At 41.5% G+C, this 26,234-nt stretch overlaps 1 protein-coding gene across 1 annotated transcript in view; it reads left to right on the plus strand.

The window, feature by feature from the left end:
• The first annotated feature begins 4,767 nt into the window (after positions 1–4,767).
• The window catches only part of DHX34 (DExH-box helicase 34), a 31,286-nt gene continuing 9,819 nt past the window's right edge, over positions 4,768–26,234 (plus strand). The window contains exons 1-13 of the mRNA XM_082263769.1: positions 4,768–5,467; positions 9,079–9,390; positions 9,469–9,723; positions 11,549–11,651; positions 15,545–15,762; positions 18,487–18,661; positions 18,920–19,113; positions 20,618–20,719; positions 21,257–21,490; positions 22,433–22,606; positions 22,878–22,989; positions 24,914–25,023; positions 25,278–25,547. Coding sequence (XP_082119895.1) covers positions 4,790–5,467; positions 9,079–9,390; positions 9,469–9,723; positions 11,549–11,651; positions 15,545–15,762; positions 18,487–18,661; positions 18,920–19,113; positions 20,618–20,719; positions 21,257–21,490; positions 22,433–22,606; positions 22,878–22,989; positions 24,914–25,023; positions 25,278–25,547 — 2,937 coding nt within the window. The 5' untranslated portion in view covers positions 4,768–4,789. The remainder of the gene's footprint in view (positions 5,468–9,078; positions 9,391–9,468; positions 9,724–11,548; positions 11,652–15,544; positions 15,763–18,486; positions 18,662–18,919; positions 19,114–20,617; positions 20,720–21,256; positions 21,491–22,432; positions 22,607–22,877; positions 22,990–24,913; positions 25,024–25,277; positions 25,548–26,234) is intronic.

The raw sequence follows: 26,234 nt of genomic DNA on the forward strand, positions 1-26,234 counted from the left end.
TCACATAATGTGGCTGCTGATTTTGTTAACCTATTGGTAATAAGTTAACAAAATCAGCACCCAGCTGCCATGTCATGTGACACACTGTGACAGTGCCAGCCAGAGCCATGATAGAGTGCCTGCTGCCTGTGTTAAAATGCTGATGATCCTAAAGCGATGTTACAGCCTCCCCCCTCCAAAAATTAAAAGTCAGCAGCTACACATACTGTAGCTGCTGACTTTTAATATTAGGACACTTACCTGTTCAGGAGTCCAGCGATGTCGGCACCGCAGCCGATGTTGCCATCGGCTGTCGGGAGCTGTCACCACCATTGCCGGTAAGGGAACCCGGCAGTGAAGCCTTGGGGCTTCATGGGCGGGTCCCTACTGTGCATGGCTCGGCCGCAGCGCCGGCTCCCATAAGTGGGGGAAGGGTACCTGTCAGAAACAGGTACCCATTCCCCCCTGAAAGGTGCCAAATATGGCACCGGAGGGGGGAGCTAATGAGCAGAAGTTTCACTTTTGGGTGGAACTCAGCTTTAACCAGTTGCCGACTGACCCATAGCAGATCAACTGCTACAGGGCGGTTGCGCTGCCGGGGATCATGTACATATACGTGATCCTGCATTTCTGGGTATCGGAGCCAATCAGCAGGTCCAGGCAGAATCGATGTCCACCGGTACCTGCCAAAGGTTCTGTACACAGGCTGTGAACAAGGCAGACCGCCGTTCTGTCAGTATGGAAGCCATTGATTCGGTGTTCCCCCAAAGCAAGTACAAGGATCCATGCCTTCCCTTAGTAAAAGCACCGCCCCCACAGTGAGAAAACACTTTTTAGGCACACATTTAACCCTTTAATTGCCCTGGATGTTAACCCCTTCCTAGCCAGTGTCCAAGTACAGTGACAGTGCATGTTTTTAACACTGATCACTGTATTAGTATCACTAGTTCCCACAAAGTGTCACTTAGTGTACGATTTGTCCGCCACAATTTCGCAGTGCCGCTAAAAGTTGCTGATTGTCACCATTACCTGTAAAAAAATAAAAAATATGTCCCTGGATTTCATTTTAAAAATCTGGTCACTTGCCCTAATCCCCAAGTCCAATGCAGAGCTATGGTCCCCAAGTCCAATGCAGAGCTATGGTCCCCATGTCCAATGCAGAGCTATGGTCCCCAAGTCCAATGCAAAGCTATGGTCCCCATGTCCAATGCAGAGCTATGGTGCCCATGTCCAATGCCGAGCTATGGTCCCCATGTCCAATGCCGAGCTATGGTGCCCATGTCCAATGCCGAGCTATGGTGCCCATGTCCAATGCCGAGCTATGGTGCCCATGTCCAATGCCGAGCTATGGTGCCCAAGTCCAATGCCGAGCTATGGTCCCCATGTCCAATGCCGAGCTATGGTGCCCATGTCCAATGCAGAGCTATGGTCCTTCTATCAGTCTTCATGCCATCGGGGGCATCCAACCACCATAGCAAGAAGCTTGTGCAAGCCGGTAAGTAAAACTGCTCTACCCAGCCCCTTATGTGTTACCAAACATTTAAGCTTTGCAGTGTGAGGGCAGCCCTGTTACAAGGAAGGATTTCCACTCTCAGCAGCGTTCAGGTTGAAGATACCAATGGTGGGGCTTATATTGTGTTCTACTGCTTCTGAACCTCCTGCTTTTCTACCCCCCAATTTCCATAGACTGACTCCTTAGCACTACTTCAAGGTAGCACTCCATAATAATAACAGAAGATAAACACTGCTGTCCTCAACAGAAAGCATTAAAACGAAGAAGATAGTAAATTCCCCAATAAACAACAACCACCTCATCGGTCCTATCCACGCTGATCACATGCAAACAGCCTGGTCATGTGATCCGCTAAACTATAACACAAAACACACCCCTTTTCGGATTACAGGATTTGCGGAAATGACATCACGATCCAAGCCTCGGTTCGACGCATAGCTGGTGGAACGCAAACCCGGAAATTCTAGCCTCCATGGGAACAGGTAAGTGTATGGATGGTTAATGCTCCAATCTGGCTTTCTGTGCTGCTTGGCCTTATAGTTGTACTGTATTTAGCGGACTTCCTGCAGGGACAGGAAAGAACACACGTGCTGCCTGTCATGCAGTATCACTATTATCCTTTATTCTCTTTTGAAGCTTTGCTGATGAGCTGGTATCTATCTGTATGCCTCTCTTGTCATTGTTTTAGAATCCTGTGTGCAGGAAACTTTGAGAATGAGCTGGTAAGCAGTGCTGAGCTTGGGTGAGGAAGGGAGGGGAGCACTGGGAACATGTTTCACCCTAGAGCCCAGTGGAACATGTATCATGTTTCCAAAGGTGAACTTATCCTTTAATACAACACTCAGTCACATAGTAGCCATATAAGCTATTGTTCTCACAGCTCTCTGCCTGCCTCTACATAACTAAAGTTGAAATCATACAAGCCTCAATGAATTTGCGTGTCAAAAAAGCGTGATATATATATATATATATATATATATATATATATATATATACACAGCTGCAAGAAAAAGTATGTGAACCCTTTGGAATGATATGGATTTCTGCACAAATTGGTCATAAAATGTGATCTGATCATCATCTAAGTCACAACAATAGACAATCACAGTCTTCTTAAACTAATGACACACAAAGAATGAAATGTTGCCATGTTTTTATTGAACACACCATGTAAACATTCACAGTGCAGGTGGAAAAAGTATGTGAACCCTTGGATTTAATAACTGGTTGAACCTCCTTTGGCAGCAATAACTTCAACCAAACGTTTCCTGTAGTTGCAGATCAGACGTGCACAGCGGTCAGGAGTAATTCTTGACCATTCCTCTTTACAGAACTGTTTCAGTTCAGCAATATTCTTGGGATGTCTGGTGTGAATCGCTTTCTTGAGGTCATGCCACAGCATCTCAATTGGATTGAGGTCAGGACTCTGACTGGGCCACTTAAGAAGGCGTATTTTCTTCTGTTTAAGCCATTCTGTTGATTTACTTCTATGCTTTGGGTCATTGTCCTATTGCAACACCCATCTTCTGTTGAGCTTTAGCTGGTAGACAGATGGCCTTAAGTTCTCCTGCAAAATGTCTTGATAAACTTGGGAATTCATTTTTTCTTCGATGATAGCAATCTGTCCAGGCCCTGACGCAGCAAAGCAGCCCCAAACCATGATGCCCCCACCACCATACTTCACAGTTGGGATGATGTTTTGATGTTGGTGTGCTGTGCCTCTTTTTCGCCACACATAGTGTTGTGTTTCTTCCAAACAACTCAATTTTGGTTTCATCTGTCCACAGAATATTTTGCCAGTACTGCTGTGGAACATCCAGGTGCTCTTGTGCAAACTGTAAACGTGCAGCAATGTTTTGTTTGGACAGCAGTGGCTTCTTCTGTGGTATCCTCCCATGAAATCCATTCTTGTTTAGTGTTTTATGTATTGAAGATTCGCTAACAGGGATGTTAGCATTTGCCAGTGACTTTTGTAAGTCTTTAGCTGACACTCTAGGATTCTTCTTCACCTCATTGAGCAGTCTGCGCTGTGCTCTTGCAGTCATCTTTACAGGACGGACACTCCTAGGGAGAGTAGCATCAGTGCTGAACTTTCTCCATTTATAGACAATTTGTCTTACCGTGGATTGATGAACAGCAAGGCTTTTGGAGATACTTTTATAACCCTTTCCAGCTTTATGCAAGTCAATAATTATTAATCGTAGGTCTTCTGAGAGCTCTTTTTGTGCGAGGCATCATTCACATCAGGCAATGCTTCTTGTGAAAAGCAAACCCAGAACTGGTGTGTGTTTTTTATAGGGCAGGGCAGCTGTAACCAACACCTCCAATCTCATCTCATTTATTGGACTCCAGTTGGCTGACATCTCACTCCAATTAGCTCTTGGAGATGTCATTAGTCTAGGGGTTCACATACTTTTTCCGCCTGCACTGTGAATGTTTATGTGGTGTGTTCAATAAATACATGGCAACATTTCATTCTTTGTGTGTTATTAGTTTAAGCAGACTGTGATTGTCTATTGTTATGACTTAGATGATGATCAGATCACATTTTATGACCAATTTGTGCAGAAATCCATATCATTCCAAAGGGTTCACATACTTTTTCTTGCAGCTGTATATATAATATGAAAATTATACACCTGAGGTGATTTTAAAGGGTCAGTACTCCCATGGTTGTGATGTCAGTTATAAGAAGGTTTTTTTTCATTTCTTTTACATAGAGGAGCCCTTAAAATACCTTTCAGGTCTTTGGAACCCCTGCAAATAATACTATATGTACAGCTCACAGTATCTTAGCATGGTGATCAGTGGAAGGAATTCAACCTTGATCATAGCTAAAAAGATTATTGGAGTCAGTCAGTGGTTACATATCTGAGAGGTAACTTCCCATTGCTTAATCATCCCCCGGGGGGGGGGGGGGGGGGTTGGTTGGTTGAGAAAGGCTAGTCTATGAGTTATTATGACAGCCAACTTTCTGTTTCCTTGGTAAAACGTTGACTGGAAAATCTTCAGTGAGCAGTAAAGAGTCTGACATTTGAAAGTTGACAAGAGGTAGGTCTTAATCTTGACTAGGGCTGACGTTGGTGACCCATGTACAGCTTGGCTTTAAAATCCAAAAGGACTCCACAGAGACACAAGGATTTATTTGAACAATTACGTAAATGTCATAAGGCACTGATTCTCAGTGTTCCATTACGTTATATGCAACTTTGGCTAGTTTTACATGAAGTTATTGTCTTGCTTGTTCTTAATCATTTTTTTTTATCATTTTAAAGTTTAGATCCATGAATCTGTAGCATGGAAAGACAGGGTAGTGGCAGTCACTGGGACTGGAACAGTCCTGAAACACGCAGACGTCTGGAAGACCTGTTCTTTGAGCGTGGTTACATCAAATCCAATTCAGAAGAAAGCAGAGAGTTTTGGGTGTTTTTTGAACGTTTTCAGCGATTTCAAAGTGTTCAGAAACAAAACACAAGAAGTGAGCTGGGAGAGGAAGAAGGGCGAAAGAAGAAACTTACTGACCTTCCAAAGGAATATGATCCAAGATATCGCATCAACTTGTCTATTGTTTTGAGCAGAGAGGCTGAGAAAGCTCTTCATGGTCATCAGAAGAAAGGTCATAAATCCAGAGACTGTGAAGTAATGCCTAAAGACAAACTGACTGAATTCAAAAAAGCAATCCTTCACTATTTGGACTTTAACCAGAGACAGAGTTTTGGGAAATTGGCTAAGCTTCGGAAAGAGAGGTCAAGCTTGCCTATTTTTCAGTACAAAGATAAAATTGTGCAGATGTTAAGGGACCACCAGGTTGTGGTGGTGGCGGGGGACACTGGATGTGGAAAGTCCACCCAAGTTCCTCAATACCTACTTGCAGCTGGGTTTGGACACATTGCATGTACTCAACCTCGTAGGATTGCCTGTATTTCATTAGCAAAGCGAGTTGGATTTGAGAGCCTTAACCAATATGGATCAAAGGTGAGATTCAATTTTTAGGAACCCAATAATGTGTCTAGTGCAGAAAGTTATTTTTTGGCATTTTTTTAAAAGCTGAATTTCACACAATCAGGTAATATTTAGATAAGGGACCTGTGTACTTTCCAAATAATTTTTATTCTGTTCACCCATTCTTGGAATTTACACAAATTTGCCACACAACACAGACCTGTTTTGGTGGGGCAGAGAGATGTTTTTTTCTTTTCTGCAGTTAAAGCCCCGTACACTTGTACCGATCGTCGGCCGAACGATCGGCCGTCTTTTGTCCCCGGGCTGTCGTGTCCGCTGAAAAGTGCAAAAGACTGCACACGAATTTTGTCCGCCGACTGCAGAAGTGATGTCATGTGATGGTTAACTTTCACTGTGTTTTTTCTTTTCTGAGCATGCCCAGTCTTGCAAATCTGCTGTCTGTCGGCCGAAATCTGTACTGACTGGCGAACAATCGGCCGTTCTGGTGTCGGCATACAAAAATTTTAATGCTTGCACAACAGATTCTGTTCGGCCGAAATGTGCGCTGTCGGCTGTCGAAAGCATCATACTAAAGGCCCGTACACACGTGCAGATTGTCGGCCGAAAAGATTCGGCCGACGACCGATCGGCCGATTTTCGGCTTGTTAGTATGATGCTTCCGACAGCCGACAGCGCACTTTCGGCCGAACAGAATCTGTCGTGCAAGCATTAAAATTTTTGTTGGCCAACACCAGAACGGCCGATTGTTCGCCAGTCAGTACAGAATTCGGCCAACAATCAGCAGATTTGCAAGACTGGGCATGCTCAGAAAAGAAAAAACACAGGGAAAGTTAACCATCACATGACATCACTTCTGCAGTCGGCGGACAAAATTCGTGTGCAGTCTTTTGTACTTTTCAGCGGACACGACAGCCCGGGGACAAAAGACGGCCGATCGTTCGGCTGACGATCGGTACGTGTGTACGCGGCTTAACAAGCCGAAAATCGGCCGAATCTTTTCAGCCGACAATCTGCACGTGTGTACGGGCCTTAAGTAACTGCTACTAGTCTTATCACTCCCCCAGTCTGTGACTTGACAGTGGAATGAAAAGTAGCAGACTGGTGAGCTGATCTCTGTGTCACTCTGTTCCTTCCCACTATCGGCATGTCTTTTGCTAGCTGAAGCACAATTGATTGGTTTCTTGTGCTTCTTCTCCCTCTCCTAGCCTGAGCTATGCTGCATAGGGGACTGCAACATGCTGATACAAATTTGAATAAATGATATAGCATTTAGGATTAAAAGTACCATTTCTGTGTTTGTAGATGACGCCAAACTATGTAGTGAAATAAAGACCTTTCAGAATATTTTTTACTTGCATGCAGACCCGAATAGACTGTTTAATTGAGATACTATGTGACAAATGGGGTTTAATTTTGATAAATGTAAATTTATATACTTAGAGATTAAAAACAAAACATGCATGCAGCATACATGCTAGAGGGCGTTTAACTTTGGAAGTCAATGATTGAGAAGGATCTGGGTGTTCAGGTAGATCATAGGCTTAATAATAACATGAAATGCCATGCTACGGTATCTAGAGGATCCTTTATCAACAAAGAGGAACCCTTGAAATGACTTTCTTGTCTCAGAGAACCCCTTATAAAAGTTTCTATTACTACAACTCATAATACATTAGTGTGATGGTCTGTGGGCAGAATGTCCCTTACACCTGTGGTCATTGGGAAGAATTATTCCCTTACAGAAAGCTAAAAAGATCAATGGGAACTTATCTTAGAGGCAGAATTTGCTCAGTGCTCAAGGAGCCCCCAGCAACCTCTGGAGGAACCCTAGGGTTCTATGGAAGCCTGGTTGAGAAACCCTGATCTAGAGCAAACAAAAATGTATTTTTTTAAACTAAAGAGGTAAAAATTTTAGAGGGAGAGATATAATATTGCACCTGTGCAAAGTATTAGTAAGGCTTCATCTGGAATATGCAGTTTGTTTTAGACAGAAGTTCACAAAAAGGATGTTGGGAACTGGAGAAAGTGCAGAGAAGGACAACTAAACTAATAAGAGGTGTGGAGGAGCTCCGTTATGAGGAAAGATTAGCGGAATTGAAATTATTTTCCCTTGAGAAGAGGAGATTAAGGGGGATATGACCACTTCCATTTAGTGAACTTTAACTTTAAGGTCCATACAGAGGACAAAGGGACATGCTTAGCTACTGGAGGAAAAGAGGTTTAACCTTTGCATATAGAAAAGCTTCTTCACAGTAAAAGCTGTGTAAATGTGGAAGAAACTCTTTCAGGAACCAGTTCTGATCAGCTCTGTGAACCTTTTTTTTTTTTTTTAAGTGAATACATTCCTGAATGCACAAAATCTAGCTGAATGTCAACATTTATTAGATAATAACACCAGAGATTGTTGATCCGGGGAATATCTGATTGCCCCAGGAAATCAGGAAGGATCATTTTATCCCTGTTGGAGCAAGGGGTATTTTAGTTAGTTTATTTAGTCATTCTTTTTTCCATTGGCTGAGCTCAATAGACAAAAATCAGGTACCTACCCTGCTTCAATGTAAAATAATATAGATTAAATAATGTAACTGTCAGGTCACCTGTGGCCAGGTGACAACTGCACCCTGTTGGAGGCAGGGGTGCAGCGCAAGGTAGTGAACCCGATAGCTGACTGCTGCAGATGGACCGGAACGTGAGCCCAAGATTCCCCAGGGAGCGGAGTCTAAGACCCAGCTGGTGTTCACCAGAGCCTCTAGTGGTGAGGATGGACTTGGCTGCAGCTGGGCCCAGGTCGCGGCCCCTGGGGTCCCCCGGGTCATGCTCCGTAGGGAGAGAGGGGAAGCAGCCACTCAGGACACACAGAATGGTGATGGGTAAGCTGAGGTCGGGGCAACAGGGAGACGAGGGTAACCAAGGGACAGGCCGAAGGTCAGGGTAACAGGCAAACAGGAATAGTCGAGACAATCCAAAGTCGGTACACAGAAAGATAGATCAAGCACACGGCAGACAGGAAGAAAACTAACAAGCACTGTTGAACAGCAAAGCAGACCTGCAGTGCACTGGTTAATATAGACTTCATGTGATGGCCTATGGGGGGGGGGGGGGGCTGAACAGGAAGGAGAGATGATAAAAAGGAGCCAGAATGGGAATCTGGCCTCTAATGCAGACATGAAGGAGCAGGTAAGCTGCCAAACACTATATCAAGCCCATGACAGTATGGTATAAAGTTAAAATGTTTTTTACCTTAATGCATTAAGGTAAAAAATATCCCACTATCCCCCTCCCTTTATCCTTTAAAAAAAAAAAATCAATAAAAAAATAAATATAAGCTATGGGGGACTTGAGAGCGCGCCTGTATGGGTGCCCCCCATAGCTTACTGCTATGGTGACACTGAAAAGAAGAATGAGCGGATAGCACTAGCAGGAGGCCTCCAAAGAAGAGGTAAGGGACCGCTCTGTGCAATATTGTTGCAGGTAAGTAGAACATCCTTATTTTTTAAATAAAATAAGGTTTAATATCACTTTAATATATAAATTGCTTAATTATTTGTGTTTTTATGTTTGGGTAGAGCTCAGCTTTAACGTACTGTTTGAAATAATAGGTTTTCTTGACTTTTGTCTGTTAGGTTGGTTACCAAATCCGCTTTGAGAGCAGTCGTTCTCCAGCCACGAAGATTGTTTTTCTTACAGAGGGTTTATTACTGCGTCAGATCCAGAAAGATTGTGCCATTCCCCAGTACCAGGTTCTTATCGTCGATGAAGTTCATGAGAGACACCTACATAGTGACTTTCTGCTGGGAGTTTTGCGTCAGCTGCTTCCTTTGAGGCCTGATCTGAAGGTCATTCTCATGTCTGCCACAATAAACATCAAACTCTTCTCTGAATATTTTGACCAGGCGCCGGTTCTGCAGGTTCCAGGAAGACTTTTCCCTATACAGGTAGTTGTTTGATTGCTTCTCTTCTGCTCAATTAACGTAATAGGTTCACAATGAATTTTACCAGCTATTTTATTTCAGGTGATTTATCAGCCAATTCCTCAGGAAGAAGCTGTGTCAAAGTCAGAGAAACTAGACCCCAGGCCTTATCTTCGTGTGCTGCAAGCCATCGATCACAAATACCCAGCAGATGAACGTGGTGACCTTCTTATATTCTTGAGTGGCGTGACTGAGATTAGCACAGTGCAAGAGGCAATACAGGTCTATGCCACCCACACCCAACGCTGGATTGTGCTTCCACTGCACAGCACTTTGTCCATTGCAGAGCAAGATAAGGTGAGACTAATGCAATGCCCATTCTTGTACTTTTTACAAATCATTTTCTTAATGCAGCCAGATTATAGCCTTTGGTGTTTGGTTTGGGGGTTAATGTATTTTAGCTGTGCCTTTTTTTTTTGTTTACAATATATACACCACAAATAATTGTTGTTTTACAACTAAACATTTATTTCATGGAAATGGATTCCCAGAGCACTTTGGGTATGGTACACACAAATTGTTTTAAGGTTTAATTTGTCTAATTCATAATTTGGGGCTGAAGCATCTGATAAGGGATGCGTCATTGCCTTTTCTTTGAAAAAAGATGACTAGGCAAAAAAAAAAACCAATTGTTGTTCTGTCTGCTCCTTTTTTTTTTCATGCACTTTATTCTGATAAATATAATTTGTCTAGAAGATACCGTTTTATTTTTCCTTTTTTGGGACGACTTGGTTTTACGTGAAACAAATGTTGGACATTTTTTGTTTTAGTTCAGCATTTTAACAAGTTAGCAATTTACTGTAATACTAGGGAGGTGTATTATAGTGTCGGCTCACATCTTTTTCATTGTAAGAAAGAATCGGCGTATGTTATTGATATCTGGACTAAATCTATAATAATATGGTTTACTAAAGATAAATAGGCTGTTAACTTTGCAATGGAATTTTGCCCCGGGGCTTTGTGAATGCGGTGAAAGTTTACTTTGCATAAATACCCAATCACGTGTAAGGTAAATAAAAAAAAAAAAACATCACTTGCATATGATTGGATAATGAAAGTCAGCAGGGCTTCATCTCATTCACTAAGCTCTGGAGAAAATTTGATTGCAATTTTCTTTGTAAAGGGAAACCTGCTTGCTTTGGTAAATCAGCCGCAGTGTGCTACACCTTTTTAATAATACTAAAACAAATTTTGTGCTGGAGCTTTGCCTGTCAGAACGGTCAAACGTTAGGCCAAAAAAGCAGGGTATTAGAGACGGCTAAAGGCCATAGGTGCTTGTATTTTATACCTGCAGCAGCTTTTTTTTGTCTCCTTTGAAGAGATGTACTGTATAGGTTTTCCAAAAAAAATAAAAAATTATACTCGTCTAGCTGGGTGCATCATATCTCTGATGCTGCATCTGTCCCCCATCGCCGCTACACTGAGAACTGAATTATCAAACACCGCTGATCGCTCAGTTCTCCCCTCTACTCTGAGCAGACAACCGTGACTGTCAGCCAGCGGCTCTCTGCTCTGCCCTCCCCCTCCGTGCTCACTGGAGCATTGGGTTGTGGAGGGGCTGGCTCAGTCTACCAGTGAGTCGCTGGGAGGCTGAGCCAGCTGGGTGGATCCCCACTATGCTGGGTGGATCCCGACTGTAAAGTTGGGATCAATCTAGCCCCTAGACCAGCTTAGTGACATCAGGAAAACTGGTCACAGGAGCGCAGAAGAAACTGCAATCCTGTAAACCAAAATTAATTGGCCATACTTGCCATTTAAAAATAAAGTTTTTCTAAAAAAAAAAAAAAAACCTACATCTTTAGTCGCTTACCTGTAGTGAAGTATGTTCTGTGTTGTACAGGCAGCTGGATCCCATTGAAACCTTCACTACAGGGATGCCTGTCCTCTTCCTGGCTCTGACCGTCACGGGCTGCAGTAGGTAACAATTTGGGGTCTTCAGGCAGAATAGCAGTACAGATGGTCCAGTGGAGACACATCCTCCCTTCCTCCTCCATTGAGAAAAGTTCTGTTAATTGAATACACTGCTTGTAACAGGATTTGTAAATAGGGGAGATAATGTGATATAATAGTATAATTTTTGATAATGCAAGTTCCTTTGTTCTTGTTTTTATCCTACACACAGGTTTTCGACTTGGCTCCTCCAGGGGTCAGAAAATGTATAATCTCCACTAACATTGCTGAGACCTCTGTCACCATAGATGGAGTAAGATTTGTTCTAGACTCTGGTAAGTAGTTATAGGGTAAATGTATTAGCCAGGGGTGTTTTTTTTACATTCGGTATTTGAACCTGTTCAGAGTAGTCTGTTCTTTGGAAACACAATGTGGTTCACTAAATTTACATGCTATATGTATAGATCTATGATTGCATGTCTGTTGTATCAAGAATGCCCTGCATATGCTGTCCACACAGATGGTAAAACTGAAATATCATCACTGAAATGAGCTCAATTCACATAAATGTATACATTTTATATACTTTTTTTTATTTAATTTTAAAAGTGCAAATGCTAAAAAATATCTAAAGTGTTAGTAAACCCCAAAATGCTCTGTGTCATTGGTTCTAAAATACTTTTGCTTGTACAGTGTGCTTAATATTATTTCCATTGCTATGTTCTTATATAGTAAATACCTAAGATCTACATCTTCATTTTTGCCACTCTCATTGCGCATACTCCAATTTTGCCCAGGCGAGGAAGCTATGCTCAGCTCTGAGCCTGAGAGATAAATGAAAGGACACATCCCCAGCATCTATTTAGATGCACGTTTCTCCCTGTTGGTCACCGGGTGTTGAAGGCATTGGCTGTGAGATCTGTTCAAAAGTGAAATCAAGCAACTGATCAGCAAACTGTACAGCTAGAGTCAACCAACCAGTGGCCAAAAGGGAAGACCCTGCAAGTCTAAAGAAATGCTGGGGATATTTTTTTTTTTTTTTTTGAGGATTGTCACACTGATTCACAAACGAATCCCCACCCGAGTATCAGATAGTGATGTGTGGAGGTACATGGGATTTATTACATAAGAGAAAATTGAACTTATTAAAATTATTATAATTATTTGATTTATGGCCAGTTATTGATAAGGTATTGGGTAATGCTCATATCAGTGGTAGGGGACTCAAGTCACTGACTTGACTTAAGTCAGACCTAAGTCACCAGTTTGAGGACTTGAGACTTGCTTGACTAAAATGAATAAAAGACTCGACTTGACTTTGACTTGGTATTCATGACTTCAGACTTGACTTTGACTTGAGACATATGACTGGAAATGACTGTACTTTTTTAAGTTATTAAATATTTGCATTTTCTCAAGATATGTAAAAGCAAAATGAATGTGCCTGTTATGTTTCTGACACCACAGTCACTTAAAACACCTCAGTGTGTTCTGATTTGTAGGACACTGGCTGTTTAACAATGGAAATACTTAACATTTTTTAGTGACTGTGGTGTTGAAACATGACCGGACGAAGGATTTTGAGCTGTTTGGGCATTCAAAGTGTTTCTTTTACAGGGAGTGCAGAATTATTAGGCAAATGAGTATTTTGACCACATCATCCTCTTTATGCATGTTGTCTTACTCCAAGCTGTATAGGCTCGAAAGCCTACTACCAATTAAGCATATTAGGTGATGTGCATCTCTGTAATGAGAAGGGGTGTGGTCTAATGACATCAACACCCTATATCAGGTGTGCATAATTATTAGGCAACTTCCTTTCCTTGGGCAAAATGGGTCAAAAGAAGGACTTGACAGGCTCAGAAAAGTCAAAAATAGTGAGATATCTTGCAGAGGGATGCAGCACTCTTAAAATTGCAAAGCTTCTGAAGCGTGATCATCGAACAATCAAGCATTTCATTCAAAATAGTCAACAGGGTCGCAAGAAGCGTGTGGAAAAACCAAGGCGCAAAATAACAGCCCATGAACTGAGAAAAGTCAAGCGTGCAGCTGCCAAGATGCCACTTGCCACCAGTTTGGCCATATTTCAGAGCTGCAACATCACTGGAGTGCCCAAAAGCACAAGGTGTGCAATACTCAGAGACATGGCCAAGGTAAGAAAGGCTGAAAGACGACCACCACTGAACAAGACACACAAGCTGAAACGTCAAGACTGGGCCAAGAAATATCTCAAGACTGATTTTTCAAAGGTTTTATGGACTGATGAAATGAGAGTGAGTCTTGATGGGCCAGATGGATGGGCCTGTGGCTGGATTGGTAAAGGGCAGAGAGCTCCAGTCCGACTCAGACGCCAGCAAGGTGGAGGTGGAGTACTGGTTTGGGCTGGTATCATCAAAGATGAGCTTGTGGGGCCTTTTCGGGTTGAGGATGGAGTCAAGCTCAACTCCCAGTCCTACTGCCAGTTTCTGGAAGACACCTTCTTCAAGCAGTGGTACAGGAAGAAGTCTGCATCCTTCAAGAAAAACATGATTTTCATGCAGGACAATGCTCCATCACACGCGTCCAAGTACTCCACAGCGTGGCTGGCAAGAAAGGGTATAAAAGAAGAAGAGCTAATGACATGGCCTCCTTGTTCACCTGATCTGAACCCCATTGAGAACCTGTGGTCCATCATCAAATGTGAGATTTACAAGGAGGGAAAACAGTACACCTCTCTGAACAGTGTCTGGGAGGCTGTGGTTGCTGCTGCACGCAATGTTGATGGTGAACAGATCAAAACACTGACAGAATCCATGGATGGCAGGCTTTTGAGTGTCCTTGCAAAGAAAGGTGGCTATATTGGTCACTGATTTGTTTTTGTTTTGTTTTTGAATGTCAGAAATGTATATTTGTGAATGTTGAGATGTTATATTGGTTTCACTGGTAAAAATAAATAATTGAAATGGGTATACTGTATATTTGATTTTTGTTAAGTTGCCTAATAATTATGCACAGTAATAGTCACTTGCACACACAGATATCCCCCTAAAATAGCTAAAACTAAAAACTACTTCCAAAAATAGTCAGCTTTGATATTAATGAGTTTTTTGGGTTCATTGAGAACATGGTTGTTGTTCAATAATAAAATTAATCCTCAAAAATACCCATTTGCCTAATAATTCTGCACACCCTGTATATGCCAAGAAAAAAGCACTAAGCTGTTTTGTTAATGTTGAAAATAAAACAAAACCTTTCCTGACCACTGACTTTTAACTGATTTAAATGTGAAAATTGGGGTAGATCAGTATTTTGACAGATTTGTGACTTGACCAAAATAAATGACTTGACTTGACTTGCTTGACTTCTAGCAGGGACTCGACTTGCCTTTCTTGCTTTTCACCACAGTAACTTGGGACTTGCTTGAGACTTGAAGGTTAAGACTTGAGACTTGCTTGTGACTTACTCCCATGTCTGGCTCATATACAATAAGTAGTTTAACTGGGTATACATATAGTTTAATTAAAGTGAATGACGGTTGGTTAAAAAAAAAGAAAAATGTCACAAATATGGATTTTTATCACAAACATGGATTTTTATTTAGATTACAAAACATTTGTTCTGGAGAAGAAGGGGTGGAGTTCTATAGTTCTGTGCTCAGGTCACAATGCTTCTCCTCCATACATACAGTACTGTGAGCAGAGCATTACCTCTAGTCCCCCCTGGACAGAAGTTATAATACTGGCAGAATCACCAGGTAAAAATAACCCAAACAAAAATCCTAAAGAAAATTAGTGCAGATACCACAACTGAAGACTAGTAAGCTATCAGTATATTACGTCTTTGTGATTGGGCTTAGGTATACTTTAATAGATTGTATGACACAAATTGGATGTCACAGGTTGCCTATGAAGCCAACAAAAGACAAGTAGCCGATTACATTATCGTTTACATTTGAGGTGATATGCCATGTGCCAAGTAACTTCAACAATAATCGTCTCACAGCTTTCTTTTTTCAATATTGATTTTTGCAAACTTGTCCTGATTTGATCAGAAAGTGGGATTACGTTGCTGTTTGATCTGTATTAGAAGTATTTATTAGGCTATAATTGTGCTGCTTTGTGAAAAATAGTATTCCCCATGTACAGGCAGCAGCATTTCTTTGCCAGTAGAGCTTTTTTCAAACCATAGCATACCTAGTTTTTGTCACTTAATATCTGGTTGGTTATATCTAGTACTTTTGGTATTGTAGGGAAAGTAAAGGAGATGAGTTTTGATCCCAAAGCCAAGATGCAGCGACTACAGGAATTCTGGATCAGCCGTGCCAGTGCTGAGCAGAGAAAAGGACGAGCAGGCAGAACCGGTCCTGGTGTGTGTTATCGTCTGTATGCAGAATCGGATTATGATGCTTTTGCGGCATATCCTGTGCCAGAAATCCAGCGTGTGGCCTTGGATGCTCTTATCCTTCAGGTGTCTTTTGAATTATTCAGTTTGTTTTTAATGAGCTAGTGACAGCTTATTAAAGAGAATTTCCAGGCTGATATATAAAATACTTCTAAAGCTGAACAGAAGGCAGATACTTAAAAAAGCACCATCTAACCTATTTATGTATTCATTAAAATGTATTTTTATATACCGCTTATTTAGGTATCTCAATTGTGTCTTTATGTTTCCTTTCTGTAATCCCTTGTGTAGCACAAGACATCCAGGTCTCTCTTGGTTTGTAAAGTATTAGACTTAAGCTGCGAACATACCTACAGGAGTGACTTTATGTTGTTGCTCTTTTAATTCATTGTTTTTTTTTTTTTTTTTAATTCAAGTCAACAGGCGGGGTGTGGGTCCTTTTCCAAGGTATATGGGTTGGAAATATAATATTATCGTACATTATCGTATATTTATTGTACATTCACATCTGTCCCTGCCCTCAAGAAGCTTACAACGGAAGATCCCTGACTCACATGCGTGCATACATACATATACTAGAGCCAATTTAGACTGGAGCTAATTAGCCTACCAGCATGTCTTTGGAAAGTGGGAGGAAACCGGAAGTATCCAGAGGAAACCCACGCAAGGAACAAGGAGAACATGCAAACTCTGTACAGGTAGTGCCGTGGTTGGGATTCGAATTGACGACCCTACTCCTTCTAGATGAAAGCACTAACCAGTTAGCCACTGTGCTACCCACAGCATTCAAATATTAACTACAGCAGGGTTTGGTGGATAAAGGGAGCCTATCTGTTTTATTTGTCACATATCTGGTTAGATTCTTAAAAGCTTGGTTTATTAAAATTTATAGTTTGCCACTTTTGTGTTCTTCTGTCTTTGGGATACTCTGGCAGCCTCAGTTTTGGGCTCAGGCACATGGCTGTGGATGGCCATATAGTGTAAATACCGGCATATTTCCCAGCCAGGGATTCCATAGGTACAACCACCCATGGAAGCCAATGGCTGTATGTGGCTATTTGCGCATTGACACAAGTACATGCATAAGCACATGTATGTGCATGAGCGTACAACTCTGGATACAGCAAATTTTCATCCTGAGTTTTACACCTGTATACACATTCATGTTTACACAGGTATGCAGATAAAAAAGGAGAGTCTGCAACTCGCACATCCATATCAAACTCATTATTTGGCTAAAGAATAGTGAAGATAAGAACAGTTTACATGTTTCGGCAAATAGCTATGGTTATGACTAAGACTATTTTCCTAAACATGTAAAATATGCTTATCTTCACTATTCTGCAGCTAAAGACTTTGATACGGATGTGCGAGTTGCCGGCTCTCCTTCTCTATCTGCATTCTGTTTGGGTGTTTGGAGGACACTTGGAGCCAGAGCACTAACTATTCAGTTTCGTCACATTTCTATTCTGGGATCCTGAAGTGAGTGCTGCATCTGTTTTTCATTTATGTTTACGCAGGTATACATGCATACACCTATTTACATTTATAGGCAGCACCTGTAGGCCTTTATTCTATATGGCCAGATACAGCAATATGCATGAGTCCTTGGTTTATGTCTCTACTCCCCTCCTCACACCTGTGTCTGCTATTTGCCTATGGCTCTTTAGGGGCTCTACCACCAGCGGACAGCACTGACAATTTCTAAGCTTTGGTTGTTTTTTGATTTTTGCTGTTATTTGGCTTCTGCTACCCTCTGCCCTTATTAACCGCTTAGTTATCTGATTATGTTTTGCTGCCAATCCTAATCTTTTTCCTGACACAACTACAATTCTGCTTCATAACAGTTGCCATCCCTAACCCTGTCCGTACTCTCGGCTGTCACAGGCAGACTTTCTTACCCTGGTGCTCAGGTGTAGTCCAGGCACTGCACCCTGCTGTGGATCCTTGGACAACATTTGGTATATTTGCTCTTTGCCTGCATTGTTCACTGATCTCCACAACCATTCTCTGTTTTGTTGGCACCCATCCTTGACTTACACTCTATGTTGTACTTCGGGTTCTCCAAACTTTTCAAACAAAGGGTCAGTTCACTGTCCTTCAGACTTCAGTTAGGCCCGGATTGTGGCCAGTGGGGATAGAAAAGTCCCAGGCCCAGAATCGCTGAAAATAAACATGGCCTCAGGCTTGGTGGTTAGTAGGAGGAGGAGGAGTAGTGTCCTATCATTGGTATCAGTGTGAGAAACAATACCCCATCACTGGTATCTGTGGAAGAAACAGTGCCCCATTGTTGATGTCAGTGGGAGGAATAGTGCCCCATTGTTGGTGTCAGTGGGAGGAATAGTGCCCCATTGTTGGTGTCAGTGGGAGGAATAGTGCCCCATTGTGGGTGTCAGTGGGAGGAATAGTGCCCCTTTGTGGGTGTCAGTGGGAGGAATAGTGCCCCATTGTTAATATTAGTGGGAAGAATAATACCCTATCATTAGTGTCTGTGACACTGTGGAATAGTGCCCCAAGGGCCAGATAAAGGCTAGCAAAGGGCTTCAGTTTGGAGACCACTGCTCTACTTCATCTGCACAGATTGTTGACCTCAAGATTAGCTCCTGCTTTGTTTGGACTGCTCCTTGAGCTTCACATCAGTCCATGTGCTCGTTGTCTCTGGACCAAGACTTCTGTTCCTTCACTGCGCAGGATTATTATATTCCTATCATCAGTTTCCTTATATGTGTTTTTTTGTGTATATAGCCAGTTGGTTAGAGTTTTCACACAACTTCTCTGTGATATTTTCAGATGAAAAGCATGGGCCTGGGAGATCCCCGTATTTTTCCATTTATTGAGCAGCCTCCTATGTCTAGTATAGAGACGGCCATTCTGTACTTGAAAGATCAAGGAGCATTGGATATTTGTGAGGAGCTCACGCCAATCGGTAACCTGCTGGCAAAGCTTCCGGTGGATGTAGTTATTGGTAATAATGTTTTTTTTTTAAACTATTTTTGTATATTTATTGTGAATCTGAAGTCTTGAAGTACATAAAGATTTGTTAAGGAAAATATGAATGTGAATAGATCATTAGCTCATAGAATTCAGTCAGCACAGCAGTCCTCTTTCCTTGGCCTAACTGATGTTAATCAATCTCATTTGGTTGCTATGGGTTAATGAAATTTGAATGTAACCCTTGCTCTAACATATTACATAACTCGTATTATCCAATATTGCCCTGCAGGAAAGATGCTTATCCTGGGATCACTTTTCAGCCTTGTGGAACCGGTCCTGACTATAGCAGCTGCCCTTAGTGTACAGTCTCCATTTCTACGAAATGCCACCAACAATCCAGAATGCAGCACAGCCAGGAAACCCTTAGAGAGTGAGAATGGAGATCCATTCACGTTGCTCAATGTCTTCAATGAGTGGCTCCAGGTGAGGGAGTGCAATATAAAAACATTATAACTATGCATGCATTGTGTAAAAACATATTGGAGTTGTGCAATTCTGATTTGAAAATGTGATATTAGCATTGAGAGATATCTTAGAGAGAAAACTTCCTCAGCAAGGAAAATGTATTATTGCACAACATGTGTTTTTTTTAAGTTTCAGACCTCAATTAAAAATGTACCTTCCTAACATGGAAACAATATCAGTAGATTGCTAATCGTTAACATTCAAAAGTGTTTCTCTATCACTCTTTGTGCTCATGTCATTACAGGTGCTTAGCACTGTCAATTTATTATACTTCTATGTTGGAAATAATTATTTTTCAGCTCTGGAGAGAGAATGGATGGTGTTGGCTTATGAGGAGAGCCTCTGTTAAGCCTATTGCACACGGGCAGAATGTCGGGCGGCACCTGCCGGTTCAATAGAAACCAGACAACATTCAGCCCATGTGTACTTCAGCCAGACCAACAGAAGACAGCCGTTTGGTCAAAGGAACATGACCGAAAAAGGTTTGCCGACTGGCTCCCGATCAGTGCTCTCAGCCAATAGCTGAGGGTGCTGACTGGAGTGTTCTGGCGGGGGGGCGCAATCCCCCCTGTCAGAGCACAATGGAACAGCAGGGGAGATGGCTGTACTAACATCATATAGTTAGTACACTGGCTCTGACCTGAGCTGTCATTTTTTTTCTGTTCAGAACGAAAATAAAAACTAGTAGTATGTTGTACTAGGCTTTAGTCTGATATGCTGGCCATTCATATGGCAGCTTTGTGGCAATTATAAAAGCTTTCTTTCTTTTGAATTTGAATTCAGGGAAATAGTAGAAGGGTGGATTTACAAAAGGCAAATAGATTACAAGTGCAGTTGCTCCAGAGCTTGATAAGTCAGGGGAAGCTTTACTTTACAAAGAATACCCAATCACATGCAAGGACATAAAAATAAAAAAAGAGCTTCCCCTCATTTACTTAACTCTGGAGCAACTGCACCTGCAGAGTGCAACTGCATTTCCAAAATGTACAGACTATTTGTCCTTAGTAAATCAACCCCAAGGTTTGGCACCGATGGACAGAAAATTACAAAACCACTGGGTTGCAACAGTTTTTTTTATTTTTGTTTTGTGCTCAAAACTTGACAGACAGTTGAAAAAGAAACAGCTTAAAAGTGATGCAGCAAGGTTTTTTTTCCGTTTTATATAATAAAAAATAAAAAACCCTGTGGTAAGCAAACACCACCAAAAGAAAGCTATATTTGTGTGAAAAATAAATATAAATTACATTGGCATACAGAGTTGCATGATCGCGCAGTTGCCAGTTAAAGTAGCACAGTGCTGAACAAAAAAAAAAATGCCCTTTTCATAAAGGGGGTAAAACGTTCTAGAGGTCAAGTGGTTATATTTTGTTACCCAGTGTAGTCCACATTTTTATAATGTTGTTTATAAAATATAAATAGGCATAGGAATTTACTGAAAATTATTTGAAATGTTTTGCACCAGAACAAGTCGAATCGTGGCAGTAACTCCAGAAAGTGGTGTCGAAGGCGAGGGCTGGAAGAGCAAAGGTTATATGAAATGACAAACCTGCGGCGTCAGTTTAAGGTAAGTGATGTCCTTTCTCTGGATGTTGATTAGTGAAGGTAGAGACAAACAGGTTTCTGTAATTAGACCGTTCAAATATTATGCACTGCATACTAGCACATTATGACAGACTTACTTGAAAACAAAGCCCTCCAGTGGTGCGCTGTCACCGCTGTAGGCACTTCCATCTTCACCGGCCTTCCTTCCAGGTTAACGGGGCTTCGGCCGTATGAATGACGGAGCCACAATGATGTTAAACCCGCGACACAGAGTTCTGAATGGATGGCACAGCCTATTCAGAGACAAGTATGCTGGTGGCATCACTGGCTGCTGCTAGTAAATAAGTAAATATCTCCTAAACAATGCACTTTTAGGCGATATTTACTGTACCCATGAGTAAGTCTTATTGTAGGCTTACCTATTGGTAAAAATAAACCACATGATTTTACCACCACATTCATTGTAGCCTTCTCCATACTGTTTTGTGAGTGTATTTGTGAGTTATCCCTTGGGTTTTATCCCTTTGTGAGTTATCCCTAGGGTTATTTCTTTCTCTAGGAGTTACTAAAGGACCATGGAATGCTGCAAGTGAGTGAAACCCGAATAGTTGACCGCTACAGCCGCCAGCGGCAGCACAAGGAGCGTAAGGAGCTTCACCACCTCAAGAGGGAGCATGAGCGCACAGAGAAACGCAAACGCAAAGTGCTCAAATTGCAGCATGAGGAATTGGGAACCTCCAGTGATGAGGACAGAAAATCTAGTAAAGAAGGAAAAGATTCTGTAGATATCCAGGCAAGTGATCAACATAGCTTTCACTCAGGGAAGGTCATATTAATTTTCTTATGCTTAACTGTAATATTACATAGTTTATATAGTAGGTGAGTTTGAATAAAGACAATAGTCCATTCAGTTCAACCTGTGTAGGTGTGTGTGGACGTATTCATTTCTCATACCCCTGAATGTTTCGATCCTTGAAGTTACTACCATTTGTGGCAGGGAATTCCACAGCCTTGTAGCCCTTACAGTAAAGAACCCCCTGCGTAGCCTGAGGTTAAACCTCTCCTCCTCTAAACGCATTGTATGACCTCCTGTCCTCATGCATTCCTTGCGACTGAATAGTTTTTTTTCTATGCTCTGATCACCGTTGAGGTATTTGTAACTCACGTGCTTCTAAACGCTCTTCGTAATTAAGGTCCTCTAATCCCCTAATAAGTTTTGTTGCCCTTCTCTGTACTCTCTCAAGCTCCAATACATCCCTTTTATGAGGACTGGCGACCAGAACTGGACAGAATACTCCAGGTGTGGTCGGACCAGAGTTTTATAAAGTGGTAGGATTATAGTTTTATCTCTGGAATACATCCCCTTCCTTATGCATGCCAAACTTCTGCCGGCTTTGGCAGCTGCAGCTTGACATTGCATGCTTTTGCTAAATCTATCTTCCACCAAGACCCCCAGATCTTTCTCCATTTTTGACGCCCCCAGAGGTTCCTCCCCTAGGTTGTATATTGCTTTTATGTTATTGGTCCCTAAGTGCAATACCTTGCACTTATCCACATTAAACCACATTTGCCATGTAGTTGCCCACTCTGTTATTTTGTTTAGTTAATTATCACGAGAGATTTCATTATTGCAAATTCTTATATATTATCCTCCTAGTGTTCTAACTTGCTGTATCCATGACTGCTTCATTTTTTTGTTTCTTGTTGACATTGGAAATTGGATAATATATTGCAGGATGTGAAGTTTAAATTAAGACACAATGTGGACGAGCTGCGAGAACTGTCTGGTGCTGGAGAAGAGCTGTCACGCAAACAGCTGTCCTTGCTCAAGCTTATTGTCTGCCATGGATTGTATCCACAACTGGCACTACCGGACAGCTTTAACAGTTGCAGAAAGGACTCTGACCAGGTGAGTGATATTGTATCTTTTTACTTAAAAATGTATGTCCAGCCAAACTTTTTTTGCTAGTTTTGGATTTAGTGGGTTAGGATTAGAATTAGAATCAGGATTTTATTGCTATCTGGAGCTCTGTTGTTAGGGGACCTCTCTCTAGAGGAAATTTCTATAACAAAGCCCTAGATAGCATTAAAAAACACACAGAAGCTCTAATCCATCCCCGCTCTATCAGATTAATATAAACTGTAGGCTGCTTTTGAAACTTTTCTCGTTCTCTTTGTAGGTCTTCCACACAAAAAGCAAGCAGGGGATTGTCCTCCACCCAACATCTGTCTTCTCCAGTAACCCAGAGCTCCTTCAAGTAGACGAAGACCAAGAGGAAGCCACAGTGAATGGTATTTTTATTTATTGTAACTCCATCATCTCCTAAGACTTGGTTAAACTAATTGTTCAAAACAAGCATAAATAATATAGGAAAAAGTAAAACCACTTAAAGTGGTTTTTTTTTTCTTTAACACATACTCTCGATTAAGGTAAAAAAAAAATCCCTAGTGACTGTCAGGTAAGTCTACTTACCTGTGGTCTGTTGTCACCTCTACTGGTCCCCACAATTAGAAATACTTCCCTAAACTTTCAGGTTCTAGAGGTGGGTACTTCTGGGATAGTGCACTCACCGATGTCTCCTTAGCAACCGGCTTGCTAGAAGATGCCTGCACACCAGTAAGGGGGTTAACAGCTTGGGGACTCCATATGCAGGAGGTAAAAAGGTAGTTAAAAAAAAAAAAATTATATTTTAAATTTAAGAGTTTAATATCACTTTATTTGGATACAAGTAAACCATTATGGATACAAGGAAAAAAGCATACATTTTGTGGATAAATAGTAAAGGATCTGAACAGAAATCTGTTATAGTTGCTCAGTTAATCATAGACATTAAAATGAGCTGATCGAGAAAGCAGTCTGTGGTTTGCCCTTAAAGCAACTGTAGATTGTGTTCATTTCAGCCACAAGAGTCATTCTTAGAGCCAGGCTCAACAAAAGGCCTTTCTCGATATAGCAGATCAAATTTATGTACTGGTCTCAGTGTTTTTAGTTAAAAAGACCTGTCCTCACAATATCACTTATAAATATGCCCCTAGGCCACTGCAGGTATTTAACACTTCCAGGTGTGTAAATATCTTTTACTCCTGCCGCACGCAGGGGTTCCCCATGATTGCACGCACATCACTTCACTGCAAATTAGCCAATGGGAGGAACCACTGGGTGTAATGGGGTCAACAGATATTCAACTTATTTGGAAGGTGGTAGTGTGTCAATACAGGGGCCACCAGAAATGTAAGTGTAGATGATCTTATTTTATAGAGCTGGTGTTTTATATTATTGATAGGATCACCTTGGGGGGGGTCTACAAAATAAAAAAAACAAGAATTAGTTACATTAACAAAGAGGGTCTCAATCTAGAGGCAGAAACCGTAAGGTACGGGAACAAGTAAGTGATAATAGATGCTGCTTTGTGCCTATTCAGATACTGTAGGAAAACAATAGTGGTGGCATAGAGACATGGAAAACTATATTAGTCCAAATGATGTTTGTTGGTCCTAAAGAGAAACTGAACTCTCACAAAAAAGCAGTCAGAGGGCAAGGAAATAGTCACTGGTATTGCCTGTGGGTCTCTCTGCAGTTGGTTTTCCCTTTACTGCCTTACGCTGTCTTGTGCATTGCAGCTCTGTGTGGAGATGGCCATCTTGGTAGAGGCAGAGAACTGTGAACAGCACAGTAGTGGCATCCCCAAATATCATTTCAAATTTCCTGAGATGAACAGTCAGAGGCTGAAGTGCCTTAGACTTCACATGGCAGATTTAAAGCTATGGTATCCCCCACAGGTTGATCCCTGGTTGCTCACCATTGTCAACATCATAGCATGCCTTGTATTTTTTCAAAGAATACAAGGAGTAATATAATCGTGTGTGGTGGGGATTGTGACTTCATTGTCCCTTATCTTCTACTCGTCCAATTGCAGAATCACCTTGTATTTATTGAAAAAAATACAAAATGTTCTATGAATGTCGTCTGTATTGAGCAAGCAATCGTTGTCCATTGGGACAGCTACTCGCATAGAACCTGGGTGATTGCAGCTATCACTGTATTGGCACCAACTACTACAGTGATTTCTACTGACATTGTGGCAAGCTGGACCAATGTATGTATGCAATACAAAAAAAAATTTCAGAGCTTTAAATAATTTATTTTAAAAAAATGTTAGTTTACTACAGGCATAATAGTAATGTTTTAACCAGTTTCGTGTTTTTATGTCTACAGATTCAAAGAGTCGCGGGCTGAGCAATAAGCACCAGATTGTAGGATTTGTTTCACTACTAGAGACCAACAAACCGTATTTGGTGAATTGTGTGAGATTGCCAGCTTTGCAGGTGAGTCTCCTATTACTCAAAATGCAAACAGAGAACTTCAGGGATTTTCTGTCTCTATAAAACAGTACCAGTCTTTAATTAACTGCAAAGCACTGTCCAAGGGATCACAGCTATCTGCTGCTTACTTGTCTATTTGGGAGTATTGTAGTTATTTATTAGGGCAGTATAGAGAAGTTATAGTGTATTGAGTTCATAAACCAAGTGACAAGCAGATAGATTCAGCTGTCATTGTGTTACCATTGTCTATGTTGTAGGGTCTTCTACTTCTGGCTCGTTCCTTGGACACCAACACTGACTGCTGCCGCATTGTGTGTGATGGCTGGATAGAGGTGAACATGAAAGATCCTGAAGGTGCCCTGCATTTGATCTCTGAGGCTGTAAAAGTGCGTCTGGCCTGGGAAAAGGTATTACGCTCCAGGCTGGAAAAAACAAACAGACGTGATTTTGATGAAGATGACAAGCGTCGATGGAGGAGAGAGATTGATGGCTTAGGGCAGCGTCTGGTTGACTATGTTCGCTCAGAGGTAGGTCAGTTACTTCTATCAGATGTATTGAGGTGCAGGGGTGGCTATCTTTGTCTTAATGTTTGCTGTTTCACTGTCACTTCAGATGACTTAAGGCCCGTACACACTTGACGGAAATTGGACAAAATATCCTCCGATTTTTCTCTCTCTTGCTCAGCGTTCATAACCATTTTTAGTTGACAGTGCATAAATATTCACAAAATTTCTCGTCCGTTTTTTTTTGGGACATTTGTTCCTAGACTTCCGGGTCGTCAGCAACTTCAGATCAGGCGCAGTCAGTCTTTCGTATCCGATTTTTCACAGACGTTCTGCATACACATTAAACGAAAATTGGTCGTCTGGGGACAGACGATAAAAATTTTGGTGTTTGTCCCTCCGTTTTTTTTTCGTTGAAAATGGCAGCATCGGCTGCTGAAAGTTGTGTACACACTAGCCGAAAATCATACGATTTTACCTCGGAAGGGAATTTTTGGCAGATTTTCTACTAGTGTGTACCCCACTTTAGCAATGCAGAGCTTATCAACAAAGAGCTCTTTCAAGTGTTCTTAATGCATACAAAAAATCTCTGGCATTGATCAACATCTGTTTCTTCTTTTTCCAGTTTGATTTAAATGAAGGTGTGCAAATCTCTTACTGCCCATTCTTGTACTTGCTGATTTTTATCTAAACGTGTCACTTATTCGCTCA

The sequence above is a fragment of the Pelophylax lessonae genome, assembly GCF_965119305.1.
Source record: "Pelophylax lessonae genome assembly, chromosome: 7".
NCBI lineage: Eukaryota > Metazoa > Chordata > Amphibia > Anura > Ranidae > Pelophylax > Pelophylax lessonae.